The following is a 14,805-nucleotide window of genomic DNA, read 5'->3' on the forward strand; positions in this document are numbered from 1 at the left end:
CTGAACTAAGCTGAAAAGATGAGCTGTTTATGCATTCTTTGCTTCTCCACAGACCTCTCATAGGAGCAGAACAGTGGAGAACACCTCGAAGGAGCAAACTGAAGAGGACAACAGTGGATCAGCCACTAGTGGTAGAGGAAGAAATTGGATTTTTCACGTCTGAAGTTTATATCTCAGTTCAAACTATCATACAAGCCAGAGCCGCAACAAAGAACAGAGTAGTTATGCTGGTTATGCAATGGACAGGTACCTGAATCAAGGTAGAACAAGGTTTTAAACGCTCCACTTACTGAAACATTCAAATTTGCCATCCAAGGGCCTAAAGTCATCTATTAAGTTTTAGAGTAAGCAGATGTCTCTCCAGCTCCATGGACCACCACCACCTTTTGCTCTAACAATGCTCCTATACTGTCCTTTACTTACAAAAAAGCTGTTTGCAGAGATTTCCAGTAGGGTAAAACAGACAACTCTGGTGTTGAAACCAAAGAAGACCCACTGACTGCTCTCAAGGTGATATTCTTTTCAGTTTGCCAACTATATGTGACCAGCAGCTCTGAAGCAGCTAACAGGCTTGCTACCACAGCAGGTAGCCCCACTGATCATCAGCCAACATCCGCTTGTTTGACTGTAGCACATAGCAGCAATAAGGTGTAATATTCTCTGCAATAACCACGTAAAGCAATTACCAAATTTAATAAAAAAATTATAAATCTAAATATATTGTAAATAATTTTATTATAAGCACATTTGTTGCTTTTCTGTTTTATTTTAAAGTAATATGACATACATTTGAGTTCAATCTTTTGTGTAAATATTATTGTCTCCAGGGTTAGGGTTTCTGATTCTCACCAATGCAGCAGCTCCAGGAAGCAACAACAGTACCGTTAGAAAAACTACAGCAGAGATGCTGGTTGTACCAGAAAAAATAAACATTTATTGAAAGCATTCTGGTATTAGGAGATGTGGAGGTTTCTCTGTAAAAACCGGATTGTTCCTCCCTTGCAGAGGAAACCGGGGGTCCTGCTTCATTTATGAAGCATCACAAGTCCATAAGGAAAAAGCTAAATGAAATCAAATCTAGCATTGAAATGCAATCATAAATAGACAAAAAAGTCTCGTTCCTCCTCTGTGCTCCCCTTAAAACAGAAAATAAATCCAGACTCCTCTAAGGTAATCGGTTTCCTCCCATCGTGTTACTTTCCTCCATCTTTACAGTTCCATAACCACCTCAACAGTCTACACTGGGCTTTTGTTTCATTTATACCATCAGCTGTGTGTCTAGGTCTCACACCAAAATCTATGAAAATGGCATTTGCTGAGATGGGATAAAAAGAAAATCCTCAAAGAATAAAATATATACAGTAAATATCAATCCTGCAGCTCTGACAGTATTCCATCTGTGTAGCCAATCAGATTACTCCCTCCACCTCCCCTCTCAGCTACCGACGTCTCTCAGCCTCCTCATCCCACTGATGGTTTTGTGCTCTGAGCAATCGCCAAGTCCTTTGAACTCAGTCTCGGTGCTCCAAAAACAGTGTTTGCAGGGCGTGTTAGTCCGTCTCCATGGCGCCGCTGTGGGTCTCCTTGGACACCATGAGTCTCATGAGTTTTCCATGGAGCTTCTCAATCTTCTTCACATCCTGAGCCTGGTCTGTCTTGTACTGTAGACACTGCAAGGACAGACAAATGTGGGGCATGAGACTGTTCTCATACTTATTTGATAATCAGACATTTGACACCAATCAACAACTTCATCGGTTTATATGAGGTAAACAACACATCTGTGTGATGACATGTTTCATTGGAAGGGTTTTCTGGTGTGCAGAGAGCAGGTTTAGATCAGCCTGAGCTTCTTACTATTTAAACTAAAACTCTGAACTCGTTACCTGGTCAGGCTTTGGCTTCAGCCTGTGATATCGAGGAGATCCAGTCAGTTTCAGACAGATCTACCTTTGACATCCTGAACTGACTGTCAGCACTACGCAGCAGGAAGACAGCCATGGACAAAACTGTTGGTACCCTTCTGTTAATCAAAGAAAATCCCATAATGGCCAATGAAATAACTTGAAACTGACAAAAGTAATAATAAACAAAATTTAGTAAAATTAACCAATAAAATTCAGGCATTGCTTTTGAATTGTGGTTAAACAGAATAATTTACAAAACAAACCAATGAAACAGGCCTGAACATAAATGATGCCCCCCCCCTCCCCCGAGAAAAGATTGAAAATAAATTGACCATAGTGACATTTTAACCTGAGGCGTTTCCTCTAATTGGCATTACAGATGTCTTCAAGCTTGTAACCAGTCAGTCTGTGTATTTAAAGGGTAACTAGTAGTCACTGCTGTTTAGAGACATGGTGTGGACCACACTGACCATGGATCACAGGAAGAGAAGGAGAGAGGTGTCTCAGGAGATTAGAAGGTAAATGATAGACAATCATGTTACAGGTAAAGGCTATAAAACCGTCTGCAAGCAGCTTCATGTTCCTGTGACTACAGCGGCACAGGAACATGACCAGCTCAGAAGTTTACGGCTCACAGGACGGTAACCAACCTACCTGGACGTGGCTGCAGGAGGAAAATGGCTGACAAATGGAAAAGAAAGATAATACAAATGGTAACCAAAGAGATCAGGACAAACTCCAAATAAATGATTGGGATGACGGTGGCACAAGAGTTAGGGAGGTCATCCTGTAACCGGCAGGTTGCCGGTTTGATCCGCTCAGATAGTCTCATTGGTTGTGTTGCTGGCTAAGACACTTCACCTGCACTGCCTGCTGGAGGTGGTCAGAGGCCCAGTGGCACCGACGTATGGCAGCGAAGCTTCTGTCAGTCTGCTCCAGGGCAGCTGTGGCTGCTAGCATAGCTCACCACCGTCAGGGTGTGAATGACTGTAGTGTAAAGCGCTTTGGGGTGGTCGGAGTTGATAAAACACTATAAAGTACAAGCCATTTAGCATTAATAGTGAACTTTAAAGGTCACGGTACATCAGTGTCAGATCGCACCATCCGTCACTGTTTGAGCCAAAGTGGACGTCATACAATACATGTTGTGAAGCCACAAAGCATCTGGGAGGGTGTCCTTTGGACAGATGGGACAAAACTGGAGCTTTATGGTAAGGCACATCAGCTCCATGTTCACAGACCCACCTAGAAAAGAACACTGTCCCTACAGTGAAACATGGAGGAGGCTCAGTTCTGTTCTCAGGGTGCTTTGCTGCATCTGGCTATGGGGGTCTCAGATCTGTCCAAATTCAATGAAATCTCAACACTCAAGACATTCTGGAGAGAAATGTGCTGCCTAATGTCAGAACGCTTGGTCTCAGCGTTCTGAGAGGTCATGGGTCTTCCAACAGATAATGAGCCAAACCATACAACTAGAATCGACTATACGACTATTCTGAAGTGGCTTCCTATGAGCCCTGATCTAAATCCTGAACCTCCTGAAATTACTGAACCACAATTCAAAAGCAATGTCTGATTTTCATTGGTCAATTTTCAGTAACATTTTTATTTATTATTAATTTGGTCAGTTAAAATTTACCAAGACTTTTGTCCATGACTGTACCTGTTAATCTTATTTCAGGCCCATTTGGATTTGAAAGGCTCCTGGGTTAAATGACCAGCATTTCTGTGTCCCCCCCCCCCTCTCAGAAAGCAGACCCAGGTTTAAACCCTGCTGAGGTCAGCATCCAATTCAATAAGTGAACAAAGGGCGATCAAGTCTGTTGTTAAGGAAGTGTTACACAAACAATAACAATAATAATTAATTTGAAGGCGCCTTTCAAGTCACTCGAGGTCACCAAATATTAGAAATAAAAGAACAAATGAAAATAGAACAAACAATTAACAAAACCCCAAAACAATTACTGGCTCAAATTGCAGCTCAGTGTCTAAAAGCTTCTTTCGATCAACACTAAAGGCGATCATTTGAGCGTTTTTAGCTGACTGCAAACTGCTGGATGTGCAATCTCCCTGAATTGATCCAGACTTATCAAACAGTCCCTAAATGCTGATTAAACGCCATTCGCCGGCCCCATCTGACCAGGACAGCTCGGTTCCGGTTCGTACTCACCACCGCGTTGTCTGTGACTTTGATGCAGAGGTTGCCGTCGCAGTGCCTGTACTTCAGCACCACCCTGACCTGCAAACACAACCACAGCTTCAACATTTAAACAAGACACGCGCAGAAAAGTCGGCAGGCAGCAGCATGTCGCTAGCTAACCAGCGTGCTAACCCGTCCTGTCGGTTTAAGGGGAACCTTTAAACCGCTACCTTCATTGGATCCGCCAGGTACAGCTTCTCTGCTGCCCGGGCGAACTCCTCCCATGTCTGGTAGTAAGGCATCGTTTTCACTCGCTGGAAGTCTTCCACAGAACCAAAAATACTCGGTTTGGATCAACTGGAAAAGACTCGCGGAGTTGGGAGCAACACATCAGCAGCAGAACGAGAGCAGCCAATCACAGCGAAGAGAAGCGGAAGCACAAAGTCTACCAGCTGCGCCCTTTCAAAATAAAACTCTTCTAATCAGTAACTTTAGGACTCACAAACAACACATAGACTTTTTCAGAAAACCGCAGTAAAAATGACATTCGTTATCATAATCTCACACAACGACAAGGACAACTTTAAGCACACCGTCTCTTGTGGTTGTAAATCGTTATACACAGACTTTTGTTTTGAAGGAAGTAAAGGCCAACAACCCGGAAAAGGTTTCTCCACCCCTTGCGCATATCTGACATTTCGCTCTCTAGTGGTAGAACATCCAAGTATCTTGTCTTTTTTCATGTCAATGTTAATTGCTTAATAAAAAAAAAGAAAGAAAAAAAAAAAAAAAAACATCCAAGTATCTTATTTTCTGACCCCAACAGAAAATTATTTAAAATGTTTATTCATGCATTTATTACTTAATTTAATCACTGATTCTCTCAAGTTTCTCTTTTTTTCTAAAAGCTGGAACAACTTTAATAAGATAAGATAAGATACATGGGTAAAAAAATGTTTTTACTTCAGTTCATCCATCCATCCATCCATTTTCTGACCCGCTTATTCCCTCATGGGGTCGCGGGTACTTCAGTTCAATGGAGAAAAGTAACATAATTGTTTAATATTCACTCAGTGCGTAGCTGTTGTAAAATGACATAAGTTTGCAATTTTTTGTTTGGTTTAGTGATGGTTGCTCATTAAGCACAGTTATCATGGCTTCATGGCTTTGCCTCAGAGTATAATAAAGAACCAATTTAGAACCATTAAGCTCACAAGGCACCTCCCCATATAGGAGGCAGCAAGGCTTCTGGTGGTTTGAGACATATAGAACGTTATTTGTCCAAAAGAGTAAAAGTAAGTGGCACTCTGAGTCCTGATGTGATGCCAGTAGAAAAGTACTCTGCTAGCCCATGTGTGGGACTGTTTCTCATCCAAGAGGAGTGGGCTTTCTCGCAGTTCTACTCAAGAACTCTGCAGTGAACAAAGAAGAGTGGAATCACATCTTCCCCCAAGAGCAAATTCTTTCAATAATCCAGGTACAATTTGATAAGGCTTTGTGTATTTTGCGCCTACATGGAACGCTGTATTTTACAGTAAAATGAAGTGGCTCAGAGGTGGAAAGAGTTGGATGGCTAAACAGAATCAACTCCAACCACCTCCAACATGAACTGGTTATCATCGGTTGAGATTTGCTCTATAATGTCATATCTAACAGGTTAAAGTGAGTTACAAAAAGACACGAACAATTAAAAAGATAATAATAATAATAACGTTTAAAAATATAACAACTGGATCTCAGTTCTTGCAGTTGAAAACATTTTGATCTCCACCCAAAGTGCTTTCTCAGTTCAAAGCTAACGGGGGAGACATTCCCAGTTTTAAAGCTGTTTGGGATGAACAAAGAGTAGAATCATTTGTGCCACTGTTAGCCTGGCTCACTGAGTGATGTTTGGTCTGATGCTGTGAATTGTTTTGGACTGAACTGGGCATCAGGCTTAATGCTGAACTTAATGGTTTTGACAGCTGAAATCTGTGGTTCCCCTCCTCTGTTTACCGATATTTTTTTTCCTCTGTTGACATAAATGGCTTCCTTCCCCTGACTCTCAATCCCTTTATCTTCTCTAATGCCCGTTATCCTTGAGGTGTAGGCCCACATCTGAGTCTTGTCCTGAGGAGCTGGCTCTCTTTTTTGATTTATCTAATATAGATTTATCAAATATATACATTCCTCACTTCAATGAACTGTATACACCACACCACGCAATTTATGTTTGGGATTTCTATCTTTAAGATAATGATCCACACATAAATACAGTTTCTTCAAATTATATTTAATGTATTTGCCAATAACTTTATATTTTAAGTTTATTGACAGTTTTTTTCTGTTTAACTTCCATTTTTAACCACCTAAATGGCACTTTCTTCTTTCAAATAGTGCCATTCTTAGTCTATCCACTAGATGGCAGACACAGTTGGGGTGTTTTTTAATTTTATTTTGTAATTTTTTTTTATTCAACAAATGTAGAAACTAGAAGCTTTCTTTTGACTATGAAAGAGTAAGGTCTTTACAGAACCAGCCAATGGAGCACAGAATCCATTATGTTAGCTGGTTTAGACCCCTGTTGCAGGTGCAAAGTTAGCCCTCACAACTGGGACTATATAAACGCAACTTTAAGCAACCTCACAGTGGAGAGGATTTCTCTCAAGTTTTTTTTTCCTTTTCTAAAAGCTTAAATATCTTCTGCCAGAGCAGTCATGGTTTACACAATGATGTGGCACTGCTGCTCCTCTGCCTTCAAACCTGAGCCAAGGTCTTTCTGAGAGGAGCTCTGCACGTTCTAAATGTATCACACATGCAAAAAACTGCTAGTCCTCAGCTGCATTTAACTACGTGCTTTTTTCTCTACAATGATCAGTTATGTAAAAAAAAAAAAAAAAAAAAAAAAAAAAACATGGAGAGACAGCAGGTGAGAAAATGCGTTCCACCCTGGATCCGATTTGCTGGGGGTGATGGGGGGGATTTACCCCCCCCCCCCTCTGTTTTTGATGTCCCCCCTCTGGCCATTTATGTTTTATCCCTCGGGGGATACATTCTTCCTCTGATCTGAATAAGTAATATTATGGATTTTTTTTGTGTCCTTCACATTTGTAAATAAGAATTTTTGTTTGTTTTTAAAGAGTATTAATACGTTTTCTGCTCAAAGCGGTTAAAGTAAACTATTACCCACTCCCGAGTCCCGACAGTAGATGGCGCAAGTTTAAAAACAATAGTCTAACCTACTGGATCTAGCTAGCTACCTGAAAGAGCACCTGCTAGCTAACCATTATTAATAAAACTTTGATTCATTAATAAAACTTTTGAAATGATCTCCCCCTCTGTTTTTTTGCAAATGGCACACTGGTGCCACCTTTCAGGGCAAAGTCCTTGTATTCTGGTATAAAACAGTCTGGATTTGTGAATCTTCGGTTCTTTTTATCATTTTAGGCCTTAGAGTCAAGAAGTTATGTCAGAGGACTGGAGTGACTCACTCCACCTTCACACCATGCAGCTGGGTCTCTTCCAGTTTTCTTAACAGTTTTTAGAAAAAGTAACAGTAACCCATTTACCCGTCAGCTCACATGACCTTTGACCTTTTGGTTCATGGCTTTAGATGACACAGCCACAGAGCTGGTGGGGAGGGGCTGTTGTTCTGGTGGCTCATCAGCTTAGTCACTCAGAGCTCACATGGGTCACTTGCATCAACTTTAGACTTCAGAATCCACCCGTGGAAATTAGCGTTAGTACATCTACCCATTCAGGCCTATAAATGCATCACATCCAGAGAAGAACACAGTGACGTGAACCAGAATATATACTATACTGTCTGGGGGTACGCTACCCTTTATGTTTCACTATAAAGGTAATATCGTGTGTGTTGTTTTGGACTAAATACCTTATATAACCCAAGCCAAACTAGATTTAACAAGTTTATGGAATCAAGATAATCATTAAAGTGTTGCAGCATCCCATGAAGTTAAATTAATTCAGTTTATTTACAGTTCCTTTCAAGTATACTGATGCCCTGCACCTTTTCACATTTTGTCAAGTTGTAATCGTAAGCCATACTGTACCATATATATATTATGTGACAGATCAACTCATCCAATTTATTATTGTGACACAGAAGGAGAACTTTCACAAACATAATCTAAAAGGTTTTGTATGTATTTGTATTCAGTCCCCGCTAAATCAATTTTATGCAGTCTCTAACAGGTTTTCTTCCAGGCTTCCTCTGTATCTTTCCATAAGCACAGCATGATGCTGCCACCACCGTGTTTCACTGTAGGGATGGCGTGTTCGCAGTGATGTGCAGTATCAGGTTACTGCCACTCACAGTTCTCTGCCTGTTGACCATACTGTTCAGATTTGGTCTTGTCTGACCAGCGTGTCTTCTTCCACATGTTCCTCTTTATGGTTTGTGGCAAACTCCAAATAGAAATGTTGAAAGGTTTTTGGAAACAATCTATTTTTTAATTCAGCTTCACTTCATGCTGCTTTGTGTCGGCAAAAATAAATTTCTGACTGTAAATACGCAAAAATTTGAAAGAAGTGCAAGGGGTGTGAATACTTTTGCAAGTACTGCATCTTTGTCTCTTCCTTTGTAAGGACACTTAATAATGTCATTTCAAGATTAACAGATTTAATTGAATCTGTCAGTAAACAATACAAATTCCCTTTAGCTCCAGTAAGGCTCTTTAGGTGCCTGAGTGGATAAGTGGCTTATAGGAGCCACCGCCTTACTTGTTGCAGTATGAGTCTAGTAATTTAGTTAAAAGATGAACATATACATGCATGCTCAGTAATGACGTGGTGGAAGCATGTGCCTGGTTCATTGAGATGAAAAAAGTGCTCATATCACAGCCCCAAACAATCAGTTTAATTAAAAACTAAGATTTCTGGCCTTAAAAGCATGCCTAAAACAAAATAAAGAGTTCAAATTAGAAGCTGTTTGCAGTCAAGTCAGATTGCAAGGAATTAATTACCTTTTAATTTTGATCACTGCTCCCTGCTGGCTTTGCAGCAAATGGATCCTCTGCCTCCATCTCACCCCATCAGCCCTGACCTTTGGCATACCTTCCTTCACTTCGCCCGTTAATTACCTGTGCTCTTCTTCTTTTGCTCCTGGTTGGCAGCGCCATGTTGAGATCCTTTCTCCAACATATTAGTATCCTACTACCTTCTACTGCTTCTACTTCCTTTCATTCCTCTTCTAGCTAGAGCATACGTGCACCTACAGTAGATCTAAAAAGTATACACAGCCCAATTAAAAAGAAAGTGTTTTGAGATGGTGCATTACATATTGCATATTACTATAACTACCCGAATGCTGAAACTGAATCAAAAGTTGCTTCAAAAAATCATTAGTTGAAGGGTGTAAATATTTATGTAGTTAAGTTATTGCAACGTTTTTGTTTTGTTCCTTTCTTACTCTGACAGATTTATTTGCTCCTGAGTGGAATTCCACAGGATAAAACTCAGATTAAAGATGGAAAACGTTTGGGTGATGGTCTCAATTTTCATATCACAAAAACCTGGAATTCAACAGGTCTAAACTTTTAAGCTTCCCTGCTTCCTGCCTCTCCAGGCTCTAACCTGTATGCCTTGAACGTTTGAAATGCACCAAGTGGGGAACATTTGAAATATAATTGGCGTTTCAGCCAAACACGAGCTATGATCGAAAGCTGACCTGAAGGCAACAACGCTCTGGCGGACTGAAGAGATGCGGTTCTGGAGTGTGATTGAATTGACGGAGGTGATATTTAGCCATGAACCTGCTTTAGCAACAGAAGAAAATTATGCTGAAAGCTTGTTTTGATGAAGCTTTGATGAACCGTGTAAAGGACATGTCAGATAAAGGACCAGGGAACACAACAGTGATGGCCTCTTCGGTGTTTGCAGAGACGGACTTTTACATGTTGAACACTTTTTTATGGCAGACATTTTGAGGTGAAAATGTATGACAGCACAAGTAAATAGAGAATTACTTTCTTCTTCATCACCTGTGTAAACCTGATATTATTTTTGTGCAAACACTGAAACCTAAATATTTGCATGTTTGTCATTAAAATACCTGGTTGTCGTAGTTTTTCTAGTCAAAATACCTGACTAAATGGTCGTATTTCATGAGAGGAAATTAGATTTGGGGGTGACACTTTTTCAGCATCGTACATCCAGCTGCAAAGCAAAGGCGGCTAAACCTTTTTCTTTAAGCTCAGTTACAGGCAGCAAAACATCTCAAGACATTTATATATTTATAGGGAAACTGATTTGTTGAAAATTTGTTGAAATTATTTTTCAACAAAGCTGAACTGACAGTCGTTGTACAGGACAGTTGGAGCCTGACTGATGATGAATGTTGTTTTAAGCAATAAAGTCTGGAACTTCAAGAAAACAAGCAGCAAAAGTATATATATTTTTTTATTGTCAGAGACATTTGGGAATTCCAGGTTGGTATTTGACAAAATAACCTCATGCACACATCCCTGTTTTAAATACTTACTGAGGACCTTGCCTTGACTTTCACTTGCTTTCAACCCTTTCTATGACCTAACCCTAACCTTTGCCAGTTCATACCCTGCTCTAACCCTAAAGGGTGACCCCTAGCCCCCAAAAAGGTCCTCCCTTTTTAATCAAAGTCCTCACTTTTGGTTGTAAAATCTGAAAATATGTTCTCACTCGGATGGAAATACAAACACACGCACGCACGCACGCACGCACACACACACACACACACACACACACACACACACACAGTATTCAGATATTGCCACATTACAAACTACAAACTACAATGTGTTTAGATTTCATGTAACTGACCACCTACTAGGATTGTGGCAAACTGCAAACATGTTGGATGATTGCTTTATTTCAACAATGGCTTTCTTGCCTGGAGGTTTGGGTCTTGGCAGGTTTGCAGTTGTGCCATCCTCTTTCTAGGTTCAGGGGATGGATACAAGAGACCCCCAGCAAGATGTTCAAAGATTGGGTTGTTATTTTATAATCTATCCCAATTTCAAACTTCTCCACTTATTTCTCTCAGACCTGTGCGCTACGTTTCTTGGACTTCACGATGCTATTTGTTCAATGATGTTCTCTGACAAATATCCTACTGATATCCTACTGAGGCCTACGGAGAACATTTGAGTACAAATGTGCATCACATTTTCAAATTTCTATTTATAAAAAACGAAACAAATAAAAAAGATAATTTTCAGTTCATAATTATGCATTACCTGGTTTTGGCCAATCAAACAACACACTAATGAAGTTTACTGAAATTTGTCATTGCTGAATTAAAAAAATCTTAACAGGTCAAGATTAAAAACATTTTTGTAAATTGTAATGCTCACTCAGCTTATGTGGTTGCCTGTGACAGAATGTTGGCTCCTGGAAGTGTGGCACCATCTCATATCAGTACAACACTGCAGTTAAGGTAATTTCCTCAGGGCCAGAGAGGGGAGACCCTTGTGTTGTCATTAGTACTTTGTTTCGTTCGAAGTATGAATATACCTTTTTATTAACTTTTCATAAAGGTTATCAAATTAGCAAAATCCTCAGTGTTTTGATTATGTTTGTGAGTATATAATCTTTGTGTCAGTGTAGCTTCTTGTTGTTATCTTAAATAGTAAGCAAAAATTACTATATGTTGTATATTAGTGTGTAGTCCACCATTTAACCCCTAATGTACTGCAGTTATGTTACACAACGTGACACATAGAACCGGTTTTACTTGATGTAGTTTAAAAAAATAAATAAATTCAGTCCCAGCTCAGATATCTGACACGGTTTTCAGAAGCAGCTTGTACGTGCTACGTCCATCTAGCAACGTCAAATGATGCATTCAGTTCCTGTCAGAAATTACACAACACGGGTAGCGCACGTGAGATTCTGGCTACTAAAAAAGCTTTGGCTAAATATTTTAACACATTTTCCAAACATGACCGAAATATATTATTGGTATTTATCCATACTTAAACAATGTTTTGTGGTAGTGGGTCAGAAAACGAGTTTTCCATCCAGTTTTGTGCAAAGAGAAATTCGTAGATTTTTTTTTGCTCCCGAAATATTACAGCTGGATAATTCATATCATTTCATCGTATTTGTTCATTCTTGTAATCCGCATTTTAAAGACGATAGGCACGCCAACTTTGGTTTTTATTATCCACGGGTTGTCTGCGTGGACGGGAACTTGAAGTTGACTCTTGAACGCATCACATGTTGCAGCCAGTAGGCAGCGGCAGCAGTCCGATATCCGAGCGGCACAACGCCACATCACTCCGACTGAAGTGTGTCAAAAAGCCGAGGGGACGCTAGCCAGGGATTCTCATTCATTTCCATCCACAGCGGAGTCTAGAACATGTAGGAATAGACCCTTGCTGTTTTTTCTTTCTTATTTTGTTTTTTATATTTTAATTTTTTAATACTTTTACTGGACAAGCCTGTAAACTGTGAGCAAGCCTCTCACGCCTTCGGAGTCCCATTCATTTGGTCTCCTTTGAAGCGAGTCTAGCGGCGAAGTTTTGTTAATTGCATTTTTGAAAACTACAAAAGAACTCCTCCCGCCGTCGAGCCACAGGACTGTGAGAAATTGGACCTAACGACACCTTCACCATGAGGTAAAAGGGCTTTTGTGTGTGTTTTATAACGGTGAGACAATGCCGGAGGGGATGGAGGTCTTTAGGCGATAGAAGTCAGAGAATGAGATGCCTCGCGGACCAGCTGGGTGAGCGCGCGAGGACAAACTCCAGCCGACACGGACAGCGTTATCTTAATATTGGGTTGTGAAATGTAATGGACACCGGGTGACCGGAGCCGCTGGTAGCGAACAAACGGCGTGCTCCGTCAGCTTTATCAGAGGTTGAGTGTCGGCAGTTTTTCCTTTTTCATCGACGGGTCGCTGCTCAACGCGAGTCCGTTTGTGCTGCATTTGTGGACGTGCATGGGTTTGGAATGGCGCGCGCTCTCTGCTTCTGCATAAAGAGGGATTATCTTTGATGACCCGACGGTCATTTGATGCCACCTTAAAACACACGCACACGCTTTAACCTAAGTCTATCAGCGAATAAACCACTTGCTTAGATTTCTAGGCACCTTTATAAGGACGGACGCAATTGACGTCACGCGTTGTGTATCCCTTTAACTCATTCTAATTGTGACAGACGCCCGTTTTATTCAAGGTGTTCTCACCGCTCAGCGACAAAGTTTCAATCAGGGGCGTTTCTAGCCATGCAGCCACCCAGGGGCACAAGGTCTGAATATAAATGAAGTCCCGGCATACATTTCATTTACTTACACTCTTTTTAAATCAAAATAGATACTCTACTAGGTTTTGTTATTAGAATGCCCCTAATACTAGACAAGACATACAACTTTTTACCCCGTTTTGATTAAATAAAATCTAAATCACAGGTTTCTAGTCTTCTTGAGCACAGCATGTAATCCCATAAAGTTATAGATGAACAGCATATTGAGTTCCAGTTGTGCAGTAAGACTGCATTTAAGTGCGTATGACAGAAAAGTCAAACTGAAAAGACAAAAAGCAAAGAACTGACTAGACTATTTTTGCATTTACAGGAAAGCTGCGGTTAATGACGTTTTCAACGTTTTTGGTAAACCAGTACCTGTGAAAATGCCGTTAAATGATTCTCTCATGCAGTAAAAAATGTGATTTCCAGTTTGAAAGACATCTCTCAGTTCCTACAATATATGATGGTTGATTTAGTGAGAGGCTGGATGTGGTTCTTAAAATGTACCTTTCAGTCCATATCTACAGCCAGGTTTCTGGCATGCTCTGTAGTTTTGCTCATCTGTTGTGCTGGCTGTCTGTGATTAGAAACAATAACGTCAGCATCTTCCACAGTGAGCTAAATAAATCACTGGCTCATTCACTCGTTCTTATTCAAGTTGCGACACATAAATGTGCCTTCCCTATTCTGTGGTTAAAATATGTGCAAAGTTTCTAGAGTTTGCCAATGGGTTCCTGGAGATACCTTGAGGAAGTCCACATGTGATCTGTGTTTCCTTGGATTTACTATTACCGAAGGACACAGGTAGCAGATCAATTTAGTACAGTAAAAATGACTAACTGTCTGATTCATCATCAAAAAAAAAGATTCACCTAACAGGCTAGTTATCTCTGTGGCACATTTATTAAAGCTGGAAGGTCCCTGTTATCCTGATACATTAATCTGGGTCAGTCCTTACATCTGAGCACCTGTGTGAGTGCCCGCCTGGTCTCTCATTAAATATGTTGTTGTTGAAAAGATAGATGTGTCTCCTGAATAAGACAGATGATTTATTTTCAAAGCTGAGCAGGTGTAGTTAAAATAAAAGTGTAAAAGGTGTGAGCTTTGGGATCCTTTTGATCGCCCTTGGAGCGTTGAGTGTTTCTGGAATCCTTATTTTCTCTCACTTGTGAATGTGCCTCCATAATTCTGTTTTCTATAATGCTTTATCTTTCTAATAATGGCTGACATTTCTTTGATAAACACACAGTCGATAACGTAGCAAAGATATGGTGTGAGCGTAGAATCATACATGGAACTGTCAGACTAGGGTTTATGGGAAACTGGCTTTTGTTCATCTGCGTAAAGCTGCCCTCCTCTCAGGAACGCAGCTTTGGTTTTCCTTGGTGCTGTAGGACTTGGCGGCTGGAGTGGAGGAGTTTTTGTGCCAGACATGTGCGTGTAACTGTGGTAATGTTACTCTGACAAAGCTTCAAGGGCAAAATGGCTTCAGCAGAAGTGAGCAACTTTGGTTTATGTTTCGTGTTTTGTC

At 40.5% G+C, this 14,805-nt stretch overlaps 2 protein-coding genes across 2 annotated transcripts in view; one reads left to right on the plus strand and one right to left on the minus strand.

The window, feature by feature from the left end:
* Positions 1 to 905: 905 nt before the first annotated feature.
* srp9 (signal recognition particle 9) lies at positions 906 to 4,467 on the minus strand. The gene is made up of 3 exons (XM_012878241.3): positions 4,278 to 4,467; positions 4,078 to 4,146; positions 906 to 1,670 (listed from the first exon to the last, which is right to left on the minus strand). Exons 1-3 carry the CDS (start codon positions 4,347 to 4,349, stop codon positions 1,551 to 1,553), a joined length of 261 nt encoding a protein of 86 aa, XP_012733695.1. The 5' UTR covers positions 4,350 to 4,467; the 3' UTR covers positions 906 to 1,550.
* Positions 4,468 to 12,273: 7,806 nt separating this feature from the next.
* Positions 12,274 to 14,805, plus strand: part of enah (ENAH actin regulator) — a 131,517-nt gene continuing 128,985 nt past the window's right edge. The window contains exon 1 of the mRNA XM_036147096.1: positions 12,274 to 12,644. Within this exon, the coding sequence (XP_036002989.1) occupies positions 12,640 to 12,644 (5 nt within the window). The 5' untranslated portion in view covers positions 12,274 to 12,639. The remainder of the gene's footprint in view (positions 12,645 to 14,805) is intronic.

The sequence above is a fragment of the Fundulus heteroclitus genome, chromosome 15, assembly GCF_011125445.2.
Source record: "Fundulus heteroclitus isolate FHET01 chromosome 15, MU-UCD_Fhet_4.1, whole genome shotgun sequence".
In the NCBI taxonomy this organism is placed as follows: Eukaryota; Metazoa; Chordata; class Actinopteri; order Cyprinodontiformes; family Fundulidae; genus Fundulus; species Fundulus heteroclitus.

Excerpts from the sequence above, each read along its gene's own strand:
- srp9 (XM_012878241.3), bottom strand. The coding sequence starts at position 4,349 with ATGCCTTACTACCAGACATGGGAGGAGTTCGCCCGGGCAGCAGAGAAG. Across the intron at positions 4,147-4,277 it reads ACCTGGCGGATCCAATGAAG|GTCAGGGTGGTGCTGAAGTA; the intron begins GTAGCGGTTTAA and ends TTGTGTTTGCAG. Across the intron at positions 1,671-4,077 it reads AAGTCACAGACAACGCGGTG|TGTCTACAGTACAAGACAGA; the intron begins GTGAGTACGAAC and ends CTGTCCTTGCAG.